This window comes from Aspergillus welwitschiae (assembly GCF_003344945.1).
Source record: "Aspergillus welwitschiae strain CBS 139.54b unplaced genomic scaffold BDQ94scaffold_47, whole genome shotgun sequence".
NCBI classification, from domain to species: Eukaryota; Fungi; Ascomycota; class Eurotiomycetes; order Eurotiales; family Aspergillaceae; genus Aspergillus; species Aspergillus welwitschiae.
The window spans coordinates 257,271-277,719 of record NW_020798741.1 but is presented as its reverse complement, the minus strand read 5'-3'; the positions used below and the strand labels follow the sequence as shown (position 1 = coordinate 277,719).

General features: G+C 49.3%; 6 protein-coding genes and 1 non-coding gene across 7 annotated transcripts; 2 read left to right on the top strand and 5 right to left on the bottom strand.

Moving 5' to 3' along the window:
- Positions 1-126: 126 nt before the first annotated feature.
- On the bottom strand, positions 127-198 carry BDQ94DRAFT_t242. Its single transcript has one exon. It is a non-coding gene; the product is annotated as a tRNA-Glu (tRNA).
- Positions 199-743: 545 nt separating this feature from the next.
- On the bottom strand, positions 744-5,271 carry BDQ94DRAFT_183670 (ABC-2 type transporter-domain-containing protein; the record flags this gene model as incomplete). Its single annotated transcript, XM_026774469.1, has 2 exons — positions 744-2,238; positions 2,461-5,271. 2 exons carry the CDS (start codon positions 5,269-5,271, stop codon positions 961-963), a joined length of 4,089 nt encoding a protein of 1,362 aa, XP_026621326.1. The 3' UTR covers positions 744-960.
- Positions 5,272-8,652: 3,381 nt separating this feature from the next.
- Positions 8,653-10,000, bottom strand: BDQ94DRAFT_100588 (proliferating cell nuclear antigen). The gene is made up of 5 exons (XM_026763336.1): positions 9,813-10,000; positions 9,719-9,759; positions 9,221-9,650; positions 8,881-9,167; positions 8,653-8,824 (listed from the first exon to the last, which is right to left on the bottom strand). Coding segments are annotated over exons 1-5 (777 nt in total). The 5' UTR covers positions 9,814-10,000; the 3' UTR covers positions 8,653-8,806.
- Positions 10,001-10,852: 852 nt separating this feature from the next.
- On the top strand, positions 10,853-12,305 carry BDQ94DRAFT_152494 (nucleoside-diphosphate-sugar epimerase). Its single transcript, XM_026767982.1, has 4 exons — positions 10,853-10,923; positions 10,994-11,199; positions 11,282-11,596; positions 11,661-12,305. The coding sequence occupies exons 1-4, from the start codon at positions 10,907-10,909 to the stop codon at positions 12,161-12,163; spliced, it is 1,041 nt and encodes a 346-aa protein (XP_026621324.1). The 5' UTR covers positions 10,853-10,906; the 3' UTR covers positions 12,164-12,305.
- Positions 12,306-12,314: 9 nt separating this feature from the next.
- BDQ94DRAFT_152491 (vezatin family protein) lies at positions 12,315-15,352 on the bottom strand. Its single transcript, XM_026767981.1, has 5 exons — positions 14,836-15,352; positions 14,575-14,774; positions 14,032-14,513; positions 13,525-13,976; positions 12,315-13,473 (listed from the first exon to the last, which is right to left on the bottom strand). The coding sequence occupies exons 1-5, from the start codon at positions 14,882-14,884 to the stop codon at positions 12,809-12,811; spliced, it is 1,848 nt and encodes a 615-aa protein (XP_026621323.1). The 5' UTR covers positions 14,885-15,352; the 3' UTR covers positions 12,315-12,808.
- A 160-nt stretch (positions 15,353-15,512) lies between these two features.
- BDQ94DRAFT_152489 (uncharacterized protein) lies at positions 15,513-16,292 on the bottom strand. Its single transcript, XM_026767980.1, has one exon. It carries the CDS (start codon positions 15,863-15,865, stop codon positions 15,677-15,679), a length of 189 nt encoding a protein of 62 aa, XP_026621322.1. The 5' UTR covers positions 15,866-16,292; the 3' UTR covers positions 15,513-15,676.
- Positions 16,293-16,831: 539 nt separating this feature from the next.
- On the top strand, positions 16,832-20,003 carry sha1 (putative calmodulin-binding protein Sha1). Its single transcript, XM_026774468.1, has 2 exons — positions 16,832-19,508; positions 19,559-20,003. The coding sequence occupies exons 1-2, from the start codon at positions 16,880-16,882 to the stop codon at positions 19,894-19,896; spliced, it is 2,967 nt and encodes a 988-aa protein (XP_026621321.1). The 5' UTR covers positions 16,832-16,879; the 3' UTR covers positions 19,897-20,003.
- The last annotated feature ends 446 nt before the right edge of the window (positions 20,004-20,449 follow it).

The following is a 20,449-nucleotide window of genomic DNA, read 5'->3' as shown; positions in this document are numbered from 1 at the left end:
AAAAAAAAAAAAAAAAAAAAAAAAAAAAAAAAAAAAAAAAAAAAAAAAAAAAAAAAAAAAAACAGGTTTCGTTCTATCTGAACAATAGAAAAGAAAGACAAAAAAAAAAAGAGATGAAAAAGAAATCTCCGATGCGGGGAATCGAACCCCGAGCTGCCGTGTGAAAGACGGCGATGTTAGCCGTTACACCACATCGGATTGTTGTTGAATAACGGAATAAACTTATAATCTATGTAGAACCATGTAAACCTCACCTCCCACCACCGACTGATCATGCTACTTACTACTCTTAGTACTACTGTCTTTTCCCAGCTTAATCGCAACAAGAACATTTATTAGGAGTCGAAGAAGCTTACAGTTAAGGGAGAAAAAGGATTGAATTAAAACGAATAGAATAGTTAGTAATACCTTCTTGTCATATGATGATTGAAGGGCTGACGTCGGGGATGGACATGGAGTATATATCCGATGTACGTATAGGGTTGCCTAAGTTATTTGAGTACGTACGTGGTGAAGAGGTTACCAAATAATGTTATTACGGGGGGATTTGAATAGCTGCTAAATGATTCTGTCGGGAAGAGCATCCGAAGCTGGAATGATGAGGACAATAGAGGGGGGGAAGGGGAAGGAGTAAGGGATTGTTTTGGCTAGGTGCATCGGATGCGAGGTATACACAAAAACTACTTTCTCGTCAATTATTCCTGTCCCGATATGGACAATACATTATTACTACCAGGGATGCATCGAAAAGAAAAGATTTGCTCATCTGATTGATCCAACTACCAAGCTGGGATGGCTATCAACAATTTCAATGGAGCAGCAGAAATATATGTATAAGAGAACGAGTATTAACAGGAAGAAGTAATAAGAACCGAAACCAGCTATATGCATAAAGCACTGAGCGAATGAATATCTTGACCAGTCGGTCAATTTAGCCAGAAAGAATGCCAGTCAGTCATTTTATTTCCCCTTCCCCCATTTCTTCACTCTGAAGAAATAGTACAACATGACAGCGCCGGCAATGTTGAATACGAAATAGCACCAGAAAATACCGTAGTCGCGCCAGCGATCTTTCCAATAGACCCACCGAAGAGCAAGGTACTCATCGGCCACTGTCATGGAGCAGTATTCGCAGGCAGAGGTGGCGTTCGGATTGTACACCTGGCCTCCAGCGGCCTCAACATACTTCTGCATGTACTGTCCACAGGTATAGTTGGATGGAGGGTCAAAAACACTGAGCTCGGTAGCGCTGCACTCCACTGGGCGGCCATGGAGGATTGAGCTGCCGACACCAGCCGTGTAGTACGTAAAAGGAGAGACACGGTACATGAATATCCAGAACCCGGGTAGGTCTCCAGGTGGTTGCAGCATACCGTTGAAGATGAATGCAAACGCGAACATGAGAACGGCCAATATACCTGCCACCGGCGCTTGGGGGACCGCGGCTATCACGAAGTGAGCCATGCTGGCCACATACAGATAGAATTGGACGATGTAGAGAAGGCCAAGGACATGCCGCTCGGCATCTTGACCCGTGCCCATCACAGCCCAGTAAAACGATAGCCAAACAAAAACCCCCAGAACAATGTGGTAGGGGATTTCAACGAGAACATTTGAAAGAATGAATACCTTCCACGAATAGACCCTGGATGGCCGCTCCCGGACTTCATATAGCGCCCGCTGTGCAACGAATCGGGGCGTGATCTGATTGACGAGCGTGGTGAAAACCGTGGCAAGGAGGAAGACACTGAAGAGAGCACATTGGAAACCTTGTTGGGTGTTGTTCGCTTTGAAGAAGGAGAAGCCAATAAATAATCCACACGCTATACCCAATGAGTACTTGGCAAACACATATTCCGGTTGGCGGTAGTACTGCTGGAAAGCACGCTTCATGACGTGGTAGAGTTGGCTGGTGAAAGGCATAGCGAATTCCGAGTTGTTGCTATCACCATCCTGGGCTCGTGGCTCGGGCTGTTGTTGTGGATCCTGAAGACGTTCGAGTTCTGCGAGGACCTCCTTGCGCTCAGGGCTATCGTTCCATCTCTGAACCCAGTCAATGCCTTCCGATCCCTCCCCTGCCACAACCTCAAGAATGTACTCCGCAGGATTTTCCATGTCCCCACAGCGCCTAATACCGCTGCGCTCAAAATAGTCCAAAAGTATGCGGGATTGGTCCCCAATATCACCAAAGTAGACAGTTTTGCCCCCTTTAGCTAGGAACAACAAGCGATCGAAGGTCTGGAACAGCAGGGCACTCGGTTGATGAATGGTGGCAAGGACTGCCTGACCGTGATCAGCAAGCCGTCTCAGGAGCGAGCAGATTGTCCAGGAACTCTGAGAGTCCAGGCCGCTGGTTGGTTCGTCGAGGAATATCAAAAATGTCGGTTTTGCAGCAAGTTCAACCCCAATACTCAGCAATTTTCTCTGCTCCACGTTCAAGCCCTCTCCCAAAGAGCCCACAACTGCCTCCGCAAAGTCTTGCATGCGTAGAACTTTAATGACCTCTTCGACATATTCGTACTTCTCTTTTTCCGATACTGAAGCGGGCTGACGGAGCATAGCACTGAAGCGGAGGGCCTCGCGCACCGTAGTCGTCTCCATGTGAAGGTCTTGCTGTTGCACATACCCAGTTTCTCGTGGAAAATTAGCCTGCAAAGCTCTTCCGTTAACCAGAACGTCGCCGGTAACAACACCAATAGATACCCTCTGGGCGAGGACATCCAAAAGCGTTGTTTTACCAGCCCCAGAAACCCCCATCAGCGCGGTTAAGGTGCCTGGCTTAACCCATCCATTCACGTTATCGAGAAGTCGCCGGGTACCATCTTTGACAGGAATATCGTAGTTGAGGCCCTTCCAAGAAAGGACGTCAGTTTGCTGAGGAAGATTAATAGCATCCACTTGGTCCCCTACTTCGGGCTTGTCTGGGGGCGCTTCTCCATCTTCGATCCCATCGGAGGATAGCAGATATTGCGGAACATGACCAGACCGGAAAACCAAGGTTTCTGCTTTGGATGTCTCACCCGAATTGTATTCCGAAAGAAACAAATAGAGACCGGTGAATAAGACCAGGTAGGCGACGAGAATTCCGTAATTCCGCCAGACATGGCTGTAGTAGTACTGGTAATTCTGCTCCACATAAGCGTCCCCGGAGACGAACCGCTCTCCTGCAACGGCACCCACGGTCGAACAGATAAAGGATGAGCCAGTAGCATAGCTTGGAATCACCGATGCGCATTCAAAGTTCCTGCCATGGAACTCATTCGCTAATAGGGCCTCGTACACATAGTAGATGGGGTTGACCCAGCGGATCCACGAAAGCCACGGGTGCATATATGCTTGCGGTAACACAAAGCCAGTATATACCACAATGCATAAGATACAAACACCAGCCATTGACATTGCCTGCGCGCTTGTCCTTGTTGCTGCAGCTAAGCTACGGAAAATCCCGGACATCGTCAAGACGGAAGTCAACAGAAACATGTAGCAAATGAAGAACTGCGATGGTTCTCGTCGAAGGTTGGACATCAGGTAAAGGATCACACAAAATAGAGTACCCCGTGTGAATTTGATAGGCAAATCCATGATCCAACTGGCCAAGGCCTCAGCGAAGGGATGGACAAACGCATAACCCGCTTGCTTCACAGCGATTGGCCGCTGGCTATATAGTTGAATGATCTCATTGAGTGCGATCAAGGCGTTGAAAAGCACAGCAAAGTATAGCACAGCCCCTTTCTGGAAAAATGTGGCGGTGGTGGGCGGAGAATTGAAAAAAATCGAGCCGATCACCAATCCCAGAATGGGTTGTGTCGCTACCGTAACGATTACGGTTGGTAGATCATTTCGTAGTCGCTGAAAAGCCCGGCGCAGGCAGAGACGGACTTGCATCGGAACAGAGAGAAGATATGGGCTGCGCGGCCGAGTATGGCGGGCCTGCTGCTCTTCATGATGGGCCTTGAATGCTTTGGCCTCGTCTGAATCTGGTGGGTGAGCGCGTTGATACTCCTCTATCTGACCGCAGAGCTCCTTATACTCGGGGCTACGCTTCCAATATTCCTCGAATTCCTTCGCCGTGCGTGGTACCTTGTCCACCATGTCAGGACGGGCCTTTCGTTCGCCTGGGTTGGTAATTGAAGTCAGGAAGTCGCCGCTGACCTGTCGATCTGGTAATTCCCAGCCCATTTCCTCGAAGTAAGGTACTGCACGATCGCGGTGACCGAAGTAGATCTCGCGACCTTCGTAGAGGACGACGACTTTGTCAACGAGATCATACATCGACTGAGAAGCTTGATATGCAGCGATAGCATGACATGATCGACCCATGTCGGCAGCAATACGTAATGCCCTGACAAATTTCAGAGCGGACGACGCATCGAGACCTCGTGTGCTGTTATCCCAAGCTCCGATACGACACCTTGAGACGAACATTTCGGCGATACTGACCCTCTTCCGCTCACCACCGCTAACACCTCGCACAAAGTTGTCTCCTACCTTGGTGTGATAAGTGTTTGAGAGGCCAAACACAGCCAGGACAACCTGAGTGAGAGTTTCAACATATTCGGAGCGTGTCAAGCCTTCAATTCGTTTCTGGGGGGTCCGTGCATGCGCTGCGAAAGAAAGCGTTTCGCCAACGGTAAGGTGTGGAAAGTGTTGATCGACTTCCTTGTTGTAGGCTACCTCTCCACGGTGGTGCTTGATCATATCCTCATATTCGATGCCTTGGTAATGGATGGTACTCTGAGGTTCGAGCGTCAGACCACCCAGGTGGCCACAAAGGGTCTTCAGAAATGTTGTACATCCACTTCCAGGGCGACCGAGGACAAGCAGAAGCTCTCCACTCTTGAGGAAGCCATCGAAGCCATGGAGAATCTGTCTTGGCGGAGGGGAGGCTCGTCCCGAAAGTGCACGCGCGGCAGCGCGGAAGGGAGCTGCCAACTGTGTGGAAATAGTATTCTGGATTTGTAATGACGAGCCTGATCCAGACACGCAAAGGTTAGAAAACACGACACCCTGCGTCTGTTGTACAATGCCGGACTGGTCCAGGGCCCTTAAGACGAGCTTTGCCCAGAGACGTTGATCGAACGCCGGATTCGTCGGGTCCAAACGGGGGTCATCCTTCTCATTGATCGTAGCAGCGTGGGAAATCCTGCGACCGGTTCGGCTAGAGGCGATTCTTGTCAGATTGTGAAGCTCTTGTTCCTCTTCGTCCAACGATGGGGTCCGCTCCTTATCCGAAGGATACGGATCGTGTGCGCTGGCAACCTTTTCCTCCATGGCGCCAGTCGATGAGAGTTCCTGGATAGACCCGTTTCGAGAGCCTTCAGGTCACCAAACGAGAGAGGTAAACCGGCATCTAGAGAGAAGCGGAATTCTGCCAGAGATAAGGGTTGGGAAGAAGGTCCTGCATGTACAGGATACACCTAATCAATAAAGCCCACAAGGCAAACTATAGAAGGGCCAATTTCGAGTGTCAATGTTAGGAAGCGATCGCCCTGCTGCGTATCCAGCCATTTTTCAGTAATAAATTGGATCTCACTCCCTTCATCCGCATTAGTGCACTCTTATGCCTCGTTTCTAGAATTATTTCAGCCATGTCTATGCAATCAAGCACGGCCGGGCGGCCTGCTCCTCTGGGATGCAGGATCTAGGCGGCCCTAACTACGGCCTGCAGCAGCTAGCGTAACAATAAGCCCCAACTAGAGCGTGGATTGATCGGCGCTATTATTACACATAGTCGATCGCTTCAGGCCACACCGCGTGGACCACCTTCGGCCTTGTCATTGGCGGTTCTGACTGGCTGAATTGAGAAATGCCATTTATTCTAGCATCTCGACGTATGTCGGTGCTGGACTGTGTGTAGGGAGGCTGTCGATAGAGACTTGTGGCACGTAGCCGCATTTGTGTGGAGCTGGACACTGAATCTCACTGTTTGGACTTAGGAATGGCCTAGTCGGAAGATGGAGGTGATGATCCCGACGATGGATGCATGAACCGGCTGTAGGTTTACTCCGTTAGGCCAACCAGTCATTGAAGGAGGATGGTAGGGAAACACTGCTACTCGCTTGTTTTGCCTGCTTGGGTGAAATTACGTGACTGATGGGAGAGGTCAGCAAAAGCAATTCAGCGAAAAAACACGTCAACTTGCGACTTCCTGTAAAAGTCCTATGCCGGAGTTGTCCCAGGGCCTAATGAGAGCAAGGAAGGGAAATATTGACGGGACGCGACGCCCAAACCACCGACTCGGTCACGGCTGATCGGCCCTCCGACGCGCCGGTGATCAACTATCAATCCACGATATGGTATCCATTTGGGCTTAAACTCAGCACGAAAGATACTCCGTGGCTCTGGGTTCGCCGTAAAATCTCAAGGGCAACCATGCTAGCGCTTTAGTGTGGATACCGGCCATCGTGGATTCGGGATTGCCGTCCCACATATGAAGACCCGAGTAATAAGTAGATACCTTGCGGTGAAGCTTACATTTCAGAGGGCTGTACTGTGTATGAAGACTTCGTTTAGTAACTCCTTATGTTTGATCTCAAACTCTCCTTGCTGCAAGTTGTTGCTTCTTCCGTATCCATAAGTAATTGTATACTCACAGTGCATCCGGGCCATTGTGACATGTCTACTCCGTACTCCGTAGCAATTCCAAGTAGGATGATATCTCTACTTCTGAAACGAGGATGAATAGTATTTGTTCCCCGTGCAGCCAATCATGCCAGGTATTAGTTTCTTATTATCTGGTGGCGTTCATTGGAGGTGGCTGGAGGCGAGGAACGGACTCCCCTGCTATGTATTTTACGACGTTCGGATGGAAGAAGGATTACAACCATCGAGGGGTTGTTATGGCTTATAAAGATAACAAGGTGTCAGAGCTCGAAATACTTCTTAACTGAGTTGTCTTGAGGGTAGAGTCAAAGCGTGTCTTGGTAAACAGCAGAGTTGAACGTGGCGAACTCGAACACGAACATCTGGGCCTTCGCACCTGTGGAGTTGTGTTTTCTGGTTCTTGTAACTGAACCTTAATGTTTCCCAGACATCACATCGCAGATCTTAGGCAGCATATGCACTAGGCCCGCAACACAGGACTCTTGAGCTTGATGGGGTGATTCAGAACCATGCTAGAGGTTAGTTTCGCAAGCTTTACTGAACGCGGCTATGATCGTGAGCTGACATGCATAAGTATGATCTATGATGGAGCGTGGTCCATGACAGGCTTTTCGGAGCACAGTAGAGCCATGGCTTGGTATTAGGGTGTCTCAGTGAGGAGTAGAAGATAAGGAAGTGTCTGCGAAACGTTGAACTGGACTAGATGTTTGTGCAGGCTGGGCAGGTCCTGAAGGGCTTATAAGTAGATCGAGAAGCTGCTTTGCGGCATCAAGGTGGCTCAAAGGTGAGCACTAAAGTTCAGAGTAGGATTAGAGCCCAACATGACACATAACGTGAATCATTGCTGTGCGAGTTGTAAAAGACAAGAAAAGAAGTCCGGACAGTTCTTTCCGACAGGCTAGCCATGTCGACAGATGCAGCCAAGGCAACCGTGACCTCGGAAGTATTCCAGAAGGTAACGCACAAAAAACAAGCAATGCCAAAGGCACATCTAAACTTCGAAGATCTCAGACTGCGAATTCACAAGATAGTCAGTCACAATACTTGGTAGAGACACCCTCTCAGGCCAAACAAACAAAACAAACAAACACCACCCCCGTACTCCCCCAACCCCCAATCCAGTAAGCGGTCAAGCCCACCACCAACACATCGCACCATAAAAAAAACCCACGACAGCTAAGCTTGACTCACCTTTCTTTTTCTCCTCTTAAGCGCCATCCCCACCAATGCTGCGTTTCTTTGCTACACACGACAGGAATACCTTCCTGTCCTCGGCTCTGATTTCCTCCGGGAAACCACCCGAAACCCACTGCAAATGAGAAATTCGGAGGAATCTTCACCCTGTGCACCCGCCACTTGGAAATGAGTAATATCATTTGCAATGGCCGGTACTGCCCTCAAGGGCCTGGTGTGACATCCTTGCACACACCTGCAATTGGCATCAGAAACATCGGGGGGAGGAAGGATGTAAGAACCTCTTACATTCCTTTTCTTCTTTTTCCCCATGGGAGAGTCGTTGCGAAGATTGTGTGTGCACTCGGCTTTGATCGGGTGTGCGACACTTTAGTGCAATACGCAGCATGCCGTTTCCTGTCTCTCGCTTACCCCTTATAGGGTGGGTTAGGGGGATAGGATTGGTATCATTCGATTCCGATTATTCTGGTGGGGGTGGCGCTTCACTTCTTTTTTTCTGAGGTTAGTTGGATCCCTGTTCTATATTTGAGGATCTGTGTGTGTTTGCGGTTTGGGAACTGGAAAGGACTTCGTTTTCCCCCGGCTAATTGTTGGGTTTGGGGACCTGTATGGGCCCCTTTCTTTAGGTACGGAGTACTTGATGGGTTTGGTGGTAGGGCATATATTGTATGGTCAAGGAGGAAAAGCTGTGTTATGGACATGTAATCAAGCTGCTATTGCAGAATACTTATATGCAGTTTGACCAATGCAGCTTCATTGCACAAAATCCACTGCTTCGTACATCATATATAACATGTAGAGAGACTGGAAAAGTTATCGTAACCAATTGGACTTTGAACACGTTGGTCGCTTAGCATCTAGCTGGATATTATAGAAACAAAAATGAACACAGGCCCCCGAGAACATTCAGGATATTTTCCGAACATCAGAAGTCGAAATGAAAAAAAAAGAGAAATCGTTGCCTCCATGTTGCTCCCCACTCGTCATTATGATTTCGCATATTGTTCACTTACTCCTCATCGCCAATCTAAACATCATAAGTCAGTACAACTCTCAAACAAGCTAGATGAGGAGTCATCGTACCTTAGGAGCCAGGTAGAATCTCAGATGACCGCTACCGAGGCCATACTCAACGAGGAGCGGCACCTCCTGCGACAGGCACAGGGTGACCTTGTTCGACAGGTTGGTAGCCTTGCAGAAGTTGACGAGGTACTTGAGGGAGAAAGTGAGGGCAACGGGTTCGGTGAGGGAGATGGAGACGTTCTGTGCGGGGTTCTCGACGTTGGTGTGCTGACGGACGGTGACGGAGCCACTGCCAATGTCACCCTGGCAGGAGAACTTGACACCCTCCTTCGTAGCCTCAATGACAACTAGGAGTTGAATTAGTCGCGGATCACACCCGTTGCCAATAGGAAGAACATACCGGACTCAGAGAGGGCATTCAGATCCCTGCAGATACGCTGGAACTCTGCTGCCGGCATCTCTACCGTAGCAGCGTACTCTGTCTCCGGGATGGCCAGGTGCTCCTGGTCAATATCCATCAACTTAATATCATATTCGCTAAGTCTATCCGTCTCGGCACTCTCGAACATCAGGTTGACGGCATCGGGAGAGTCCTCAGCCTTGAGAGTGAGGATATCTTCATTCTGGGCGGCGCGCAGGACCTTGGTCAGGGAGAGCAGGTTGATACCGAGGGCAATGTTACGGTCGCAACGGTAAGGGGAGAATCCCTCGGCCTTGAGCATCATGGAGACGAGAGCGACATGGGAGTTGTCCATGGCCTGAAGTGAGATACCGGAGTCATTGCAGTCGAAGTTGCAGTCTTGGACCAGGTCCTTGATGGCGTCGACGACCTGAAGAAAGAAACCAAATGTCAGCAATCAAGCATTGACATGCAACAATATGATGTAGAGTTACTCACGCGCTTCAGAAGACTGGCTTGTTCTAGGCGAGCTTCAAGCACTGAGTAAGCTGTTAGCTTAGAATTCTGAACCAGTTGAAGCTGTGACGCTCACTTTTGATGTGATGGTATGTGAGTACGGTGAGAAGCTAATTAGAAGGAGAAGTGGAAGAAAGAGGAGAGGCTGAGTTAAGTAGATGGTGGTTAGCGGGTGAAAAGAGTATCGTGAAGATTGGAGATCGTGAAGAACTGACAGAAGGAATTGAGTGCGTAGGAAGGATAACGGCGTGTCTTTCAGGTCGGGGTGAATTTATTGAGGGACCTGAAAGTGCAGCGAATTCGCGTTCGAGGGTTTCATTAGTGGGGAGGCACGCGTCCCAGTCGCGTCATTCCTTAGGCTGATATCACCCTTTGGGGTTAGTCTTTGTGGTGCCTGAGGCTGGGCTATACCGCACCCGTCACAAAGAAGCGTCACTACCACTATGACAAATACTGCAACTGAAACATCTCTACAGGCAGTTATTTCTGTGTAGCTAGAAGGCCTACAGGGTGGTGAATTATGCCTTTATGCTAGGAATGCACTCTCAGAAGAGTGTTGCATTGCCTAGCTAGGCATGTTGAACTATTATTGTGCGTGGTTGAATACTCCAAACCGTTGCCTGCAATTCACGAGTAATAATTGACCAGAGAACGAAGCTTAACAGTTTTCTGGGTCCCAATGACAATGGCATCAATTACTGACCACTAAGCACATTATTGACTTACAAAGTCGCGAATTAATTCACCTCTTAGTCTATAATGGTACCAACTCAGCAATGCATTACATCACAACTGGGATAATGCTACTTCTTGCTAGCCTTGCAGTACTATGGCTCGATAGCTGCAGGCAAGTAGTTGACATATGAATATCCCATTGGTCTGGAGGGAGGGACATGTGGAGAATGCGGAATTTGGATCCCTGAAGACAGGGAAGATGGACTTTACTTTGTAAGTCCTCTTCCGCGGTAATGGCTGGATTACAAATGCAATCAGTCTGGAGATGATTACAAACATTCGAACAACTCAGAGGAGAGATAGTGCATGCACTACAGGCCACTGAGCTATTAAGTTGTATAAATATTAGGATCAGCTGTGAACTTGTTCGAACGATTATTTCCCCCTCTTTACAGTGACAGTAAACTAAAACTCCAACGCAAAATCGATCTAAATATGACCACAGTATTCATGTTAGTCGCTCATCATACCAAAGCACTTTGATAGAATATGCATAGCCCAGATAGCTTACACGAGCCACAGAACAGGAGCCAGCGGCTACATCGGCGGCGACCTTCTATCAGTACTTGTATCCAAGTACCCCGACCTGCACTACCGCTTATTAGTTCGAAGCCGCGACAGCAGCCAGAAAATCAAGGCACAATATCCTACTGTCGAGATTATACAAGGCAGTCTCGATGATTCAGAGACGCTGGTCGCAGAAAGTGCTAGGGCCGATATCATCATCCGTTAGTGGACACATTCAGTTTTCTTTTTAATATACTATCCACCAGAAGGAATAATTACCAGCTGACTTTACCGGTATGAAAGACACTGCCGATGCTGCTGACCACCTTGGCGCAGCTAAGGCAATAGCTCAGGGTGCTCTAGAAGGACACACTGAAGAACGTCCCGTCTATTGGTTGCATACCAGTGGTGCCGGGATCTTCTCGTTCTTAGACACCGAGACCAAGGTATATGGGGAGAAAGGCGAGAAAATCTATGACGACGTGCAGGACATTAAGGAGATTGTGAACTTCCCTGACCATGCGTTCCACCGAGATGTTGATAAAGCGGTGTTTGAGGCTGGATCGGTGCGTCCAGGAGTTCTGAAGACTGCTATCATATCCCCGGTAACTGTTTACGGTAAGCTTCAGTAGAAACCAAAATGTAAGGGCATGAAATCAACTAATTTACTGCTATAATCTAGGTCAAGGCCGAGGACCTTGCTCCCAACGCAGCAGACAGATATATGAGCTAGCAAAACTGACCATCCAACGACAGAAAGTTCCCATAATCGGCCGGGGCCTCTCATTCGGGACCGATATCCACATTCATGATTTGACCAACCTATATGTGATTCTTTTCGAAAGGGCCCTTTCAAAGCAAGATGATGGGCTTTGGGGTCCGGAGGCATACTACCTCTGTGAGAATGGGGAGCATTGCTGGGGTGAGCTGGCCCGTTCAATTGGACGAATTTGTGTGGCGGAAGGATTCATCCCATCGGCCGAAGAGGAGGCTTTCGGCTTCGAGGAGGCACAAAAATGGGCAGGCTATGAAGCTGCTAGTTGGGGGCTAAATTCACGGTGTCGGGCCAGTCGTGCCCGTCTATTGCTGGGGTGGCAGCCGTCTGCGCCATCGCTGGAATCTGAGCTTCGGGATATCGTGAAGGGGGAATACCGACGCCTACAGGAGGCGGAAAGAGATGCCTGAAGCTCTGATGAAATGTTAATTGCGGCTGTACTTCATGATGATTGCAAATACTTCGCCGACGTACAGTGGTCGAGTCATAGTAACACAGGATTGAAGTTCCTTCCATCGTACTACGCAAATCACACAATCTATATGATCGAATACACCTGGATCAATGGAGTAAAACAGTATATTTCAGACGTCATTGAGTACGGTATCGATACAAATAATTACGCTAGAATGTAGAATATGTACACAAGGGCTGATGATACAGAACAAACGAGATCGAGCAAAAGCTGCCAGCATTGCTTCGGCAAGCATAGTGAGTATACAGGAAGACGAAGAGATGAGTCAAGAAAAAATAATAACATGATATACAGTATCAGCGATTGTAAGGCCCCACGGGAGTCCGCCAGGGGAAAAAAGTAACAGTAAGTAACCAGGCTGAGATAGAATGCAAAACTGCCTTAACGCCGCTGACACCGGACCGCTCTATACATTTCTGGGTATCAATCTGCAAAGGTTGCTAGGAAGAGTCGGCTTCCAGCTCAAGGTAGAGTAAAGCTTAGGTGGTTATATGCGGGGAGGAGGAAGGGAAGGGAATCGAGTATCGAGGTGGTGGTAGAGGAGATAGGGTTGGAAGGATGCCGTCGAATGATGGCGAAATCAAATGCTTGTGACACGTTTCGCAGCTATTGTGGTACGAGGCCGTTGCTTGATTACCATTTCTAGCTCCTTGAGCATGTTTGTATTGGCATCAGTGCGCTCCCGAGCGGCTGCTTGTCGTGCTCTATCTTCCTTGACTCGTGCGATTCGTTCTTCTCGGGTTAATGACATCCTCTTGTTCCGAGCCGGAAGAGCCACTGCTTCAAATATTTCCTCCTCATCGTCTAGTGTATGGACGATGCTCGGATCTGTGTTTTCCCCAGTCAACGCTCTAAGGGCGTCTGCAGGGCTGCCCTCGACTGCAGTAGAACCTCCAAGGCTGGGTGTGGGTGACAGGGGTGTTTTCAGAAAGCTCGAGGGTCGCGAAAATTCCGGATTTGCGGGTTTTTCCAAGCTACTCATCAATGCGGATTTGCCCGACTCCCACTCCTGGAGGAGGCTTCTAATGTCCGCTCCAATCGATTCATACTGGGGCATGAGGCTCGCCTCGAATTCGCCAGCATCCGGTCGCTCGAGATTAGAACTAGATGCCTCCTTGAGGATGTGCATCTTTGCGTGAAGCGCACGAATTCCCTGGGAGAGTGAATTGATATTTCGGTATTGTGCACGAAGATTGTCCTTGTTGGGTGAAGCTGTTGGTAGCGGAGAAGGCGGAATGACATCACCTGACACAATGTTCAGCTTTAGCATGGATTGTGTCGAGGATTGGTACTTACGATCGTCCTCGTTGAGGATGTTGGTCATCTTGTGAATGTTCTCGCCGGTCACATGGGCCAGGTCCCGCATCTGCTCGACTGCCGTGGTCCATCTAGCAATATCGGACCCGCCGCCATCCGCGCCGAGCGCGAGGAGACAGCAGAGGATACTCTTTCTCACGATGTAGAGTCTTCCGAAAAGTGTGCGAAGGGCACGTAGAGAGTACTGGTCTTCGGTGGCTCGCTCATCGAACGCTGCCTCGGCCTCCATAAGCTCCTCCTCTGATATGTCGTAGATATCGTAATACTTGGCAAGGTTGGTGGCATCGGTAAGTGGGCGTAGGGTATGCTGCGCCCGAATGTACTGGCCCAGCATGAGATAGAACGATTCCGATACGGTTCGGCGCAGTCTCAGACATCGCCGTGTTTGCGTCTGATCTTCAAGTCTGCTTACTGGGGGCAACGGCGTGCTTCTACTCGATGGATTAGTGATCTTTGGCTCCCAAGCTGACAGTCAGAGCAACTTACATGCGGTAGCCTCTTGAGACCAGCTCAACTTCCTGTATGAATACAACCGACGCGGAAGCGGCAGAGTCAAACCCTTGGGCGTTGCTAATAAAAGTCACAGCTGCGTCGACAGCTTGATGGCGCAAATATTTCAGCCACTGTCGCTTGGCGAATGCATAGAACAGAACCCCAATTACGGGCACGAGAACCAGCAAAACTCCGACTTTCCGAGGATTAAGACCAGACGATGTTCGAGACCGGCTCCAATGTAACAACCAAGCGACGGAGAAAGAAGTCGAAGCCGTGACAACAGCACCTTGTATGCCAAACGTTGTGGAAATTGACGGGAGATCTGCTGGAAGAGCCGTGGACATCACATCTGCAGCTGATGTGTAAGACGGCGCACTGTGTTCGTTCAGCAGCTGAGACGCAACGATAACATAGCCGAACTGTTCCAGGAATCTTTCGTTGTCGCTTCGCCCAACGCGGGAATTCAGAGCAGACTGTGCCAGACAGTTCCATCAGTATTGACCGCAGCCAAGGCATCGGGTGGGGTGTTCATACCGTGCAGACATCATAGAGTCGACCCAGTGCTGCCCGCTGTCGCGAGACTTTCCGTTCGAGAGGCTTGGGCAGTTTATTCCGAATACGCTCCTGGAACTTCGAAACTCCTCGTGGGGCAAAATCCGCAGCCGTAGAGTCGGAGAAATCATCGCTATGGTCTGCCTCCTTGACAGGCCAACTTGGGTCGTGTTCACCTTCCCCTGACGTATGAACAGATAAGCTTTTGTGATTCCCCCCAACACGTGAATCGGGATAACTCACCCTGGAGGTAGTCCGCCAAAGGCGAGTTCTCATAGACGAGTGATTCCATGACCAGTGAACATTCCGTAATGGTGGCGATGAGAGAGAAGGTTGGAGAAACGCGGATGTTGTAAGACAAGGAAGGGGAGACAAAGGACCAAGGCGGGAGATTCGAACAATAGAGTTGAGACAGGTGTGAGATTCAAGCGCGTTCAGGTGCGAATTATCGCAAACCCATCTCCGCGACAGTCCAATGGGGCGCGTGGGAAAGTCGACTCAAGGAGAGGGCGATGGAGTGGAGGAGCAAGTTAGTATCGAATGGGAACGGGGGGGAAGAAGGGCGACGAGCTAAATGCAGGTTGAACTAGTTAGAAATCCGAGGCGCGGCGGGTTGTAAGGGAGGGCGAGTGGATACGCAAGAGGAGGTAATAGGTATAGTAAGCGGGTTTAAGGACGGCGCAGGATATACATAGCAATCTACCCCTGGCAGATGGAGACACTGGTTAAGGAACAAAGAGGAAGCCCGAACGACGGTGCCTGTGCAGCGGCCACGTTGAAGATCAGACCATGCGTGTGTCTGGGGAACTGGATTGCCTGCGCTTCCCTTTTCTGCTCGAATCGGAGCTGGCGTTTGCTCCGGCGGCCGCCCGGCCTTGTCCGTTCTTTTCTTCTACTCCGTACCTGCAAACCAAAAATCACTAAGAAAGAATAGGCGCCCCCCACCGTTTCGGTGGGCTTTTTCCCTTGTGCGAATCATTCGCCTCGATTCGATCTGGCGGATTATTCCTCCAGGGCACTGCCAATCTCGTTTCCCACCCAGTGAGCGCTCGCGATGGGGTGCACCCCAGGCTTCCCAACGGATTCAAACGGTGATCACACAAGTTAGCGAGGGGGTGATCCAAGTCTGTGCTTTGACTTTCCCCTCATCAACCAAAACTTGGGTGGAACTGACGTCTTGTGAACTACGGCAGACCGAGGTTTCAGCATCAAGCATATGCTGGAGCCCGCGTGGGATTTCGGATGTCACCATTATTACCCTCGGGGTACACATTTAAACGGCTTGTTTCATGTTGCTCGGATTTGAGGCAGCCTCGGAGAATGGCTCTTTAATGCCAAGAACTCAAATACTAGCAGATGATTTATTGACGCTGCATTGAGGTTGTCTCAAGTGGCTCATTACTTTTTCCTTCCACAGAAACCATCACCACAGCCTGGCGCTGAAGCTCTGGAGGGCAATAACAAGGTGAGACAGAGGCGGCAATATTACCTTTCAACTTCCATGTCTCCTTGCCATATGCACATGCACAGTGCCTATTGAGGATCCTTGTCGGACCCTACAGCATACAGGACGATTTCGCTCTGTGGCGCAGGTAGTTACATGCAGCTTTACGTCTCCTTACACAATCAATCCAACTCTCTCTCCGCCATAGGAGATAGTAATTGATACTCTGTATATGGGTGCGTTAAACGAATACGAGAGGATGCTGTTCGTGCAGCAACAAATTATTTAGTTACTCCTCAGTGGACACCGTTGGGGCTTTGTATGTGATCGACATCTAACCCAAAAGGGACTAAAATAGTATTCTAGAAATGCAGCCAGTGGCGGCATGGGACCTGTGAAGAATGTGGGAGACTAAGTCAAGTAGCATCCACTGCGAGTCACCTCGTGAAAGGGTGTTCAATGACCTTTGCCAGGCAGAAGTTACTTTGATCGAGAGCGACTCGATTTGCCATCTAAAATTTCTGCCTAAGGTGTCAACCCCTTCCCGTTGCACGGGCAACGAAGCGTCAACATCGCGTCTCCATACCTGAGACCCATCCTCGACCAAACTTTCTATGACTTAGCCTCGATCTCGCCCCCGAAGCTTGACAGGTCATCCCATCTCATAACTTGAAGGCCTTCTATCCTTTCTGTCAATTAAACCATAGCCCCCATCCGACAATTGAACCGCCGACACGCCATACAGGAGTCGGGGGAGTTATCTACGAGATATCCACATGGAATAGAGGCACTGCCTAAACATCCAGTTTACTTCAAAAGGGTTCTCCTTGCATTTTTCTCAATATGTCCGGCTTTCTGTACGAAGCTACGACCCCTTGCCCTTCAAGGACGAGCGCTTCAATCTTCAGCCGCGGTAGCGACAGATGCTCGTCCGACAGCATGTGGGAAGATAGCCTGGGCAACTGGGACGATACTGCTAATGTCGAGTTCACGACCGAAATCAAACAGTCAGTTCTCACAGGGGCAAAGCCCAGACGAAGAACTAAGACAAGTACATCTTTTGCTATTCACGAAGACCTTGGAGAGAAACCTACACAGCCCACATACAAACCGAAGCGGGATTCAAGCATAGCAGCACCAACCACGAGCCGCAAGACATCCTTACTTGCGCAGCCAGCTCAGAGATTTCGTCCCAAAGTCAGCTTCGGTCCGAGTCCAGACACGCAGTTGCGACAAGAAGGGTTGGCTCACAAGTCAACAACTAAGAGAACGGACACAGAGAAGAACAACGCGCTTTTAATGCGGATAAATGGAGCAGATGGTCAGGGGAAAGTAAAGGAAAGCCTCAAAATGGATGTGCGCCGTAATACAGTTTATATTCCCCCGGATGACGGTACAGTGGCCAGCGTTTTCATGGGTCTCTTTAGCCCGCTCAAGTCGGACGACTTTGAGAAGTGTATGAATGAAGATACCCAAGTCAACATCTTGGAGTCACAAATTGCCAGGAAGCGACAAGCTAAGCGGTCTCTCGCCTCGTCTGCCCAACGGGCCCCATTACGACCCAGCACTAAAGTAATGCAGGAGTCCTGCATTCATCACGATATTGCCGGGAAGAATGGCGGAAAGGAAAATGTACCTCCAGGAACAGTCATTGCTGAAGGCAAGAAAGGAAATCAGCCCTTGAAAATCAAGGGGGATTTGGGAAGCCGCCTTAATGCTCTTCCGATGGCGGCTAGAAGAGCTGGTGCTACAAACGCCCCTGCGAAGCCTACATCCAAGCCTCTATCTACCAAGACAAACAACACACTTCATAGGAGCAATGTACTGAGCAACAGCCAGAACAGCACTAAATCACAACAGAACAAACCCGAGCACCATCGTACCATGAAGCCAAGTTTGACATCAGAATACAACCGACTCGGTTCTATGCGAAGCTCAGACTCATCTACACCCCGAAAGCCATCGAAAACAAGCACAATACTCAAGCCAACTACTTCGCGCAGTAATGTGAAGCCTATCGCACAGGAATGTCCAGTTATTCTTGACAGCATCACAAACCCGGCACTGTACGAAGAGAACTGGCTCTCGCACCAGGAGGTGGCAATAACACAGTTGGTGAATGAATTGCTCCGATGTACTTATGAGGAATCGGAGATTGACAACCATACCATGCTTCGACATGAGCTCCTCGCCTTGTACCAGGGAGAATCTTTTGCATACCTCCATAAACGTCTCCAAGCATCATTGTTATACGGCGCAATGAGTATACCGAAAGACGTACTCATGCGCAGTAGCCGTCTTCACAATGATCTGGGCTTAAAACGAAAGTTTTTGGATATTTGGATCAAGACCTACGATCCACGAGCATTGCGAGCCGCATTGGAAGCAGTCACTGGAAGGAAGATACCTACCCCCAAGTTGATTAATGAAAGCGATACCTCGGATAACGACAAGGCGATGAAACGCAGGTTGGAAGGATTTCTAGACGCATTCTTGTTACAAAACCAGGACATTAACCATCAAGAAAAGACCTGTGTTGGAGAGGATGGCGGTGCAGCTGGCCGGACCTACCGTCGGACTGTTCTTCGAAGCATAATGATGGTCATCCTTCTGGACAAAGCAAGAATGTGTCAAGGGACCGCCGTTCCCCGACGCCTTTTCCTCTCTTCGTCGCCCGTCAAGTCCTCCATTGCAGTTCTCCAGGCACTGGGTCGGTTTCTGCTGCCATCATGCGGAGATATTATCAAAGCATTGAGCCATCTGGACTGTGAACTGAGTTATGAGCAGCATCCATTGGAGGAATATGACTACCGGGTCGACAACCTTGCTGTAGATCTCCGGGACGGTGTGAGGTTGACAAGGGTTGTGGAAATGTTACTCTATCCTTCAACCTTATCCGGTGAACTGTCGAACGGAAGTTTCCCGCTATCGAATCATCTGAAGTTCCCATGCAGAAGTCGCACAGTAAAGCTTTTCAACATCAAAATTGCCCTGGATGCGCTAGCTTCTGCACCAGGAACAAGGAAGCTCGCGAAAGACATACGCGCGGAAGACATCGTCGACGGACATCGCGAGAAGACTATTGCGTTGTTGTGGAAGCTGGTCAGCACATGGGGCCTTGCTGGATTGGTGGACTGGACAGAAGTCAAAAAGGAGATTGAAAGACTCAGGCAGAAAGCTGCTCTTCACGCCGGTCACGGGGATGCTGAGGACAATATTTGGCACGACATGTGCATAAAAAAGAATGACGAGAGCGACGAACCAACCTTGCTGCTTAAGCAATGGGCATCTACTCTAGCACATCTGAAGGGCGTACCACTCGACAATCTAAGCACTAGCTTTAGCGATGGCAAGATATACGAAAGTATCGTTGACGAATACGAGGGATATATCGTGGATCGCCCCGAGAGTTATAGCAGAACAGCATCTCTAGAGTCGCGCCTTCGAGCACTGGGATGCAGTGCACAATTCGGTGAGTTTACCAAAGACCTTACTCCCTTCACAACGACTAACATTGACCAGCCAAACTCGTGGCCCCCTCTTCGGAGACTCGTATCGTCGACAGCGATTTTACAATCGGAACACTCGCGTTCCTCTGTTCGCGGCTTCTGCCCGCTACGAAACGCGCGCGAGCCGCGACAGTACTTCAGACGGCATGGCGACGGATCCTTACGCGTCGAGATGATGAGCGCCGAGCCGTCGCAAGGGACATTGCCAGACAGTGCGCCGCAGTTGTACAAACACAGCATCGGATCCTATGGGCGAAGGAAGTGATTGTGCGATGGTGGAGGCAGACTCGGGCTCAACAGCGTCGCCGAGCAGTTGCTACGCAGGCTCACAAGGACAAACGATATCTATGAACGCAAGTCACCATATAATGATAGGGATTATTGCATTGTTCAGGCGTTTATCTACAGACCAGAAGGTCTCCAAGTTTAGCACTATTGTCTAATTCATGTATACCAACACTAATTCATCATACCAATCACACAGCACCAGCCCCCAAATAATGACACCAAACCACTACGTAATATACCCTGCCCCCTTCCTTGCATTATATCTCATCAGCCAGATCATCACCCAACTAGTACTTAGAACCTAAACAACATCCATGATAGATACTTATTACAAATGGGGCATCCATCAACCAACACCGACCACCCAACCACACACAACACCTCACCAACAAGCCTTATCTCCCATGACAAGTGAAAAGAAGCAAACAAAAAACTAAGATACGAGACAAAATTATCCAATATGATTATGTACATTGAGGATAGATAGATAGTGGGGGTTTCCATTAGGCTGATAGTACTTATCATATCACTACTATACTAGTATTCAACTGCTGCAGGTAAAACTTACTACTTGCTTTTGCCCATATATATACCCAACCAAGTCACTGCCACTACC

Bases quoted from the DNA above. Each gene is read 5' to 3' on its own strand.
- BDQ94DRAFT_100588 (XM_026763336.1), bottom strand. The intron at 9,651-9,718 runs GTGAGTAACTCT...TTCTTTCTTCAG, and splicing joins AAGCCAGTCTTCTGAAGCGC to GTCGTCGACGCCATCAAGGA. The intron at 9,168-9,220 runs GTATGTTCTTCC...TTCAACTCCTAG, and splicing joins GAATGCCCTCTCTGAGTCCG to TTGTCATTGAGGCTACGAAG.
- BDQ94DRAFT_152494 (XM_026767982.1), top strand. The intron at 11,200-11,281 runs GTTAGTGGACAC...CCGGTATGAAAG, and splicing joins TAGGGCCGATATCATCATCC to ACACTGCCGATGCTGCTGAC. The intron at 11,597-11,660 runs GTAAGCTTCAGT...GCTATAATCTAG, and splicing joins ATCCCCGGTAACTGTTTACG to GTCAAGGCCGAGGACCTTGC.
- BDQ94DRAFT_152491 (XM_026767981.1), bottom strand. From the start codon at position 14,884: ATGGAATCACTCGTCTATGAGAACTCGCCTTTGGCGGACTACCTCCAG. The intron at 14,775-14,835 runs GTGAGTTATCCC...TTCATACGTCAG, and splicing joins TTTGGCGGACTACCTCCAGG to GGGAAGGTGAACACGACCCA. The intron at 13,474-13,524 runs GTAAGTACCAAT...ACATTGTGTCAG, and splicing joins CATCCTCAACGAGGACGATC to GTGATGTCATTCCGCCTTCT.
- BDQ94DRAFT_152489 (XM_026767980.1), bottom strand. From the start codon at position 15,865: ATGTGTACCCCGAGGGTAATAATGGTGACATCCGAAATCCCACGCGGG.
- sha1 (XM_026774468.1), top strand. From the start codon at position 16,880: ATGTCCGGCTTTCTGTACGAAGCTACGACCCCTTGCCCTTCAAGGACG. The intron at 19,509-19,558 runs GTGAGTTTACCA...AACATTGACCAG, and splicing joins GGGATGCAGTGCACAATTCG to CCAAACTCGTGGCCCCCTCT.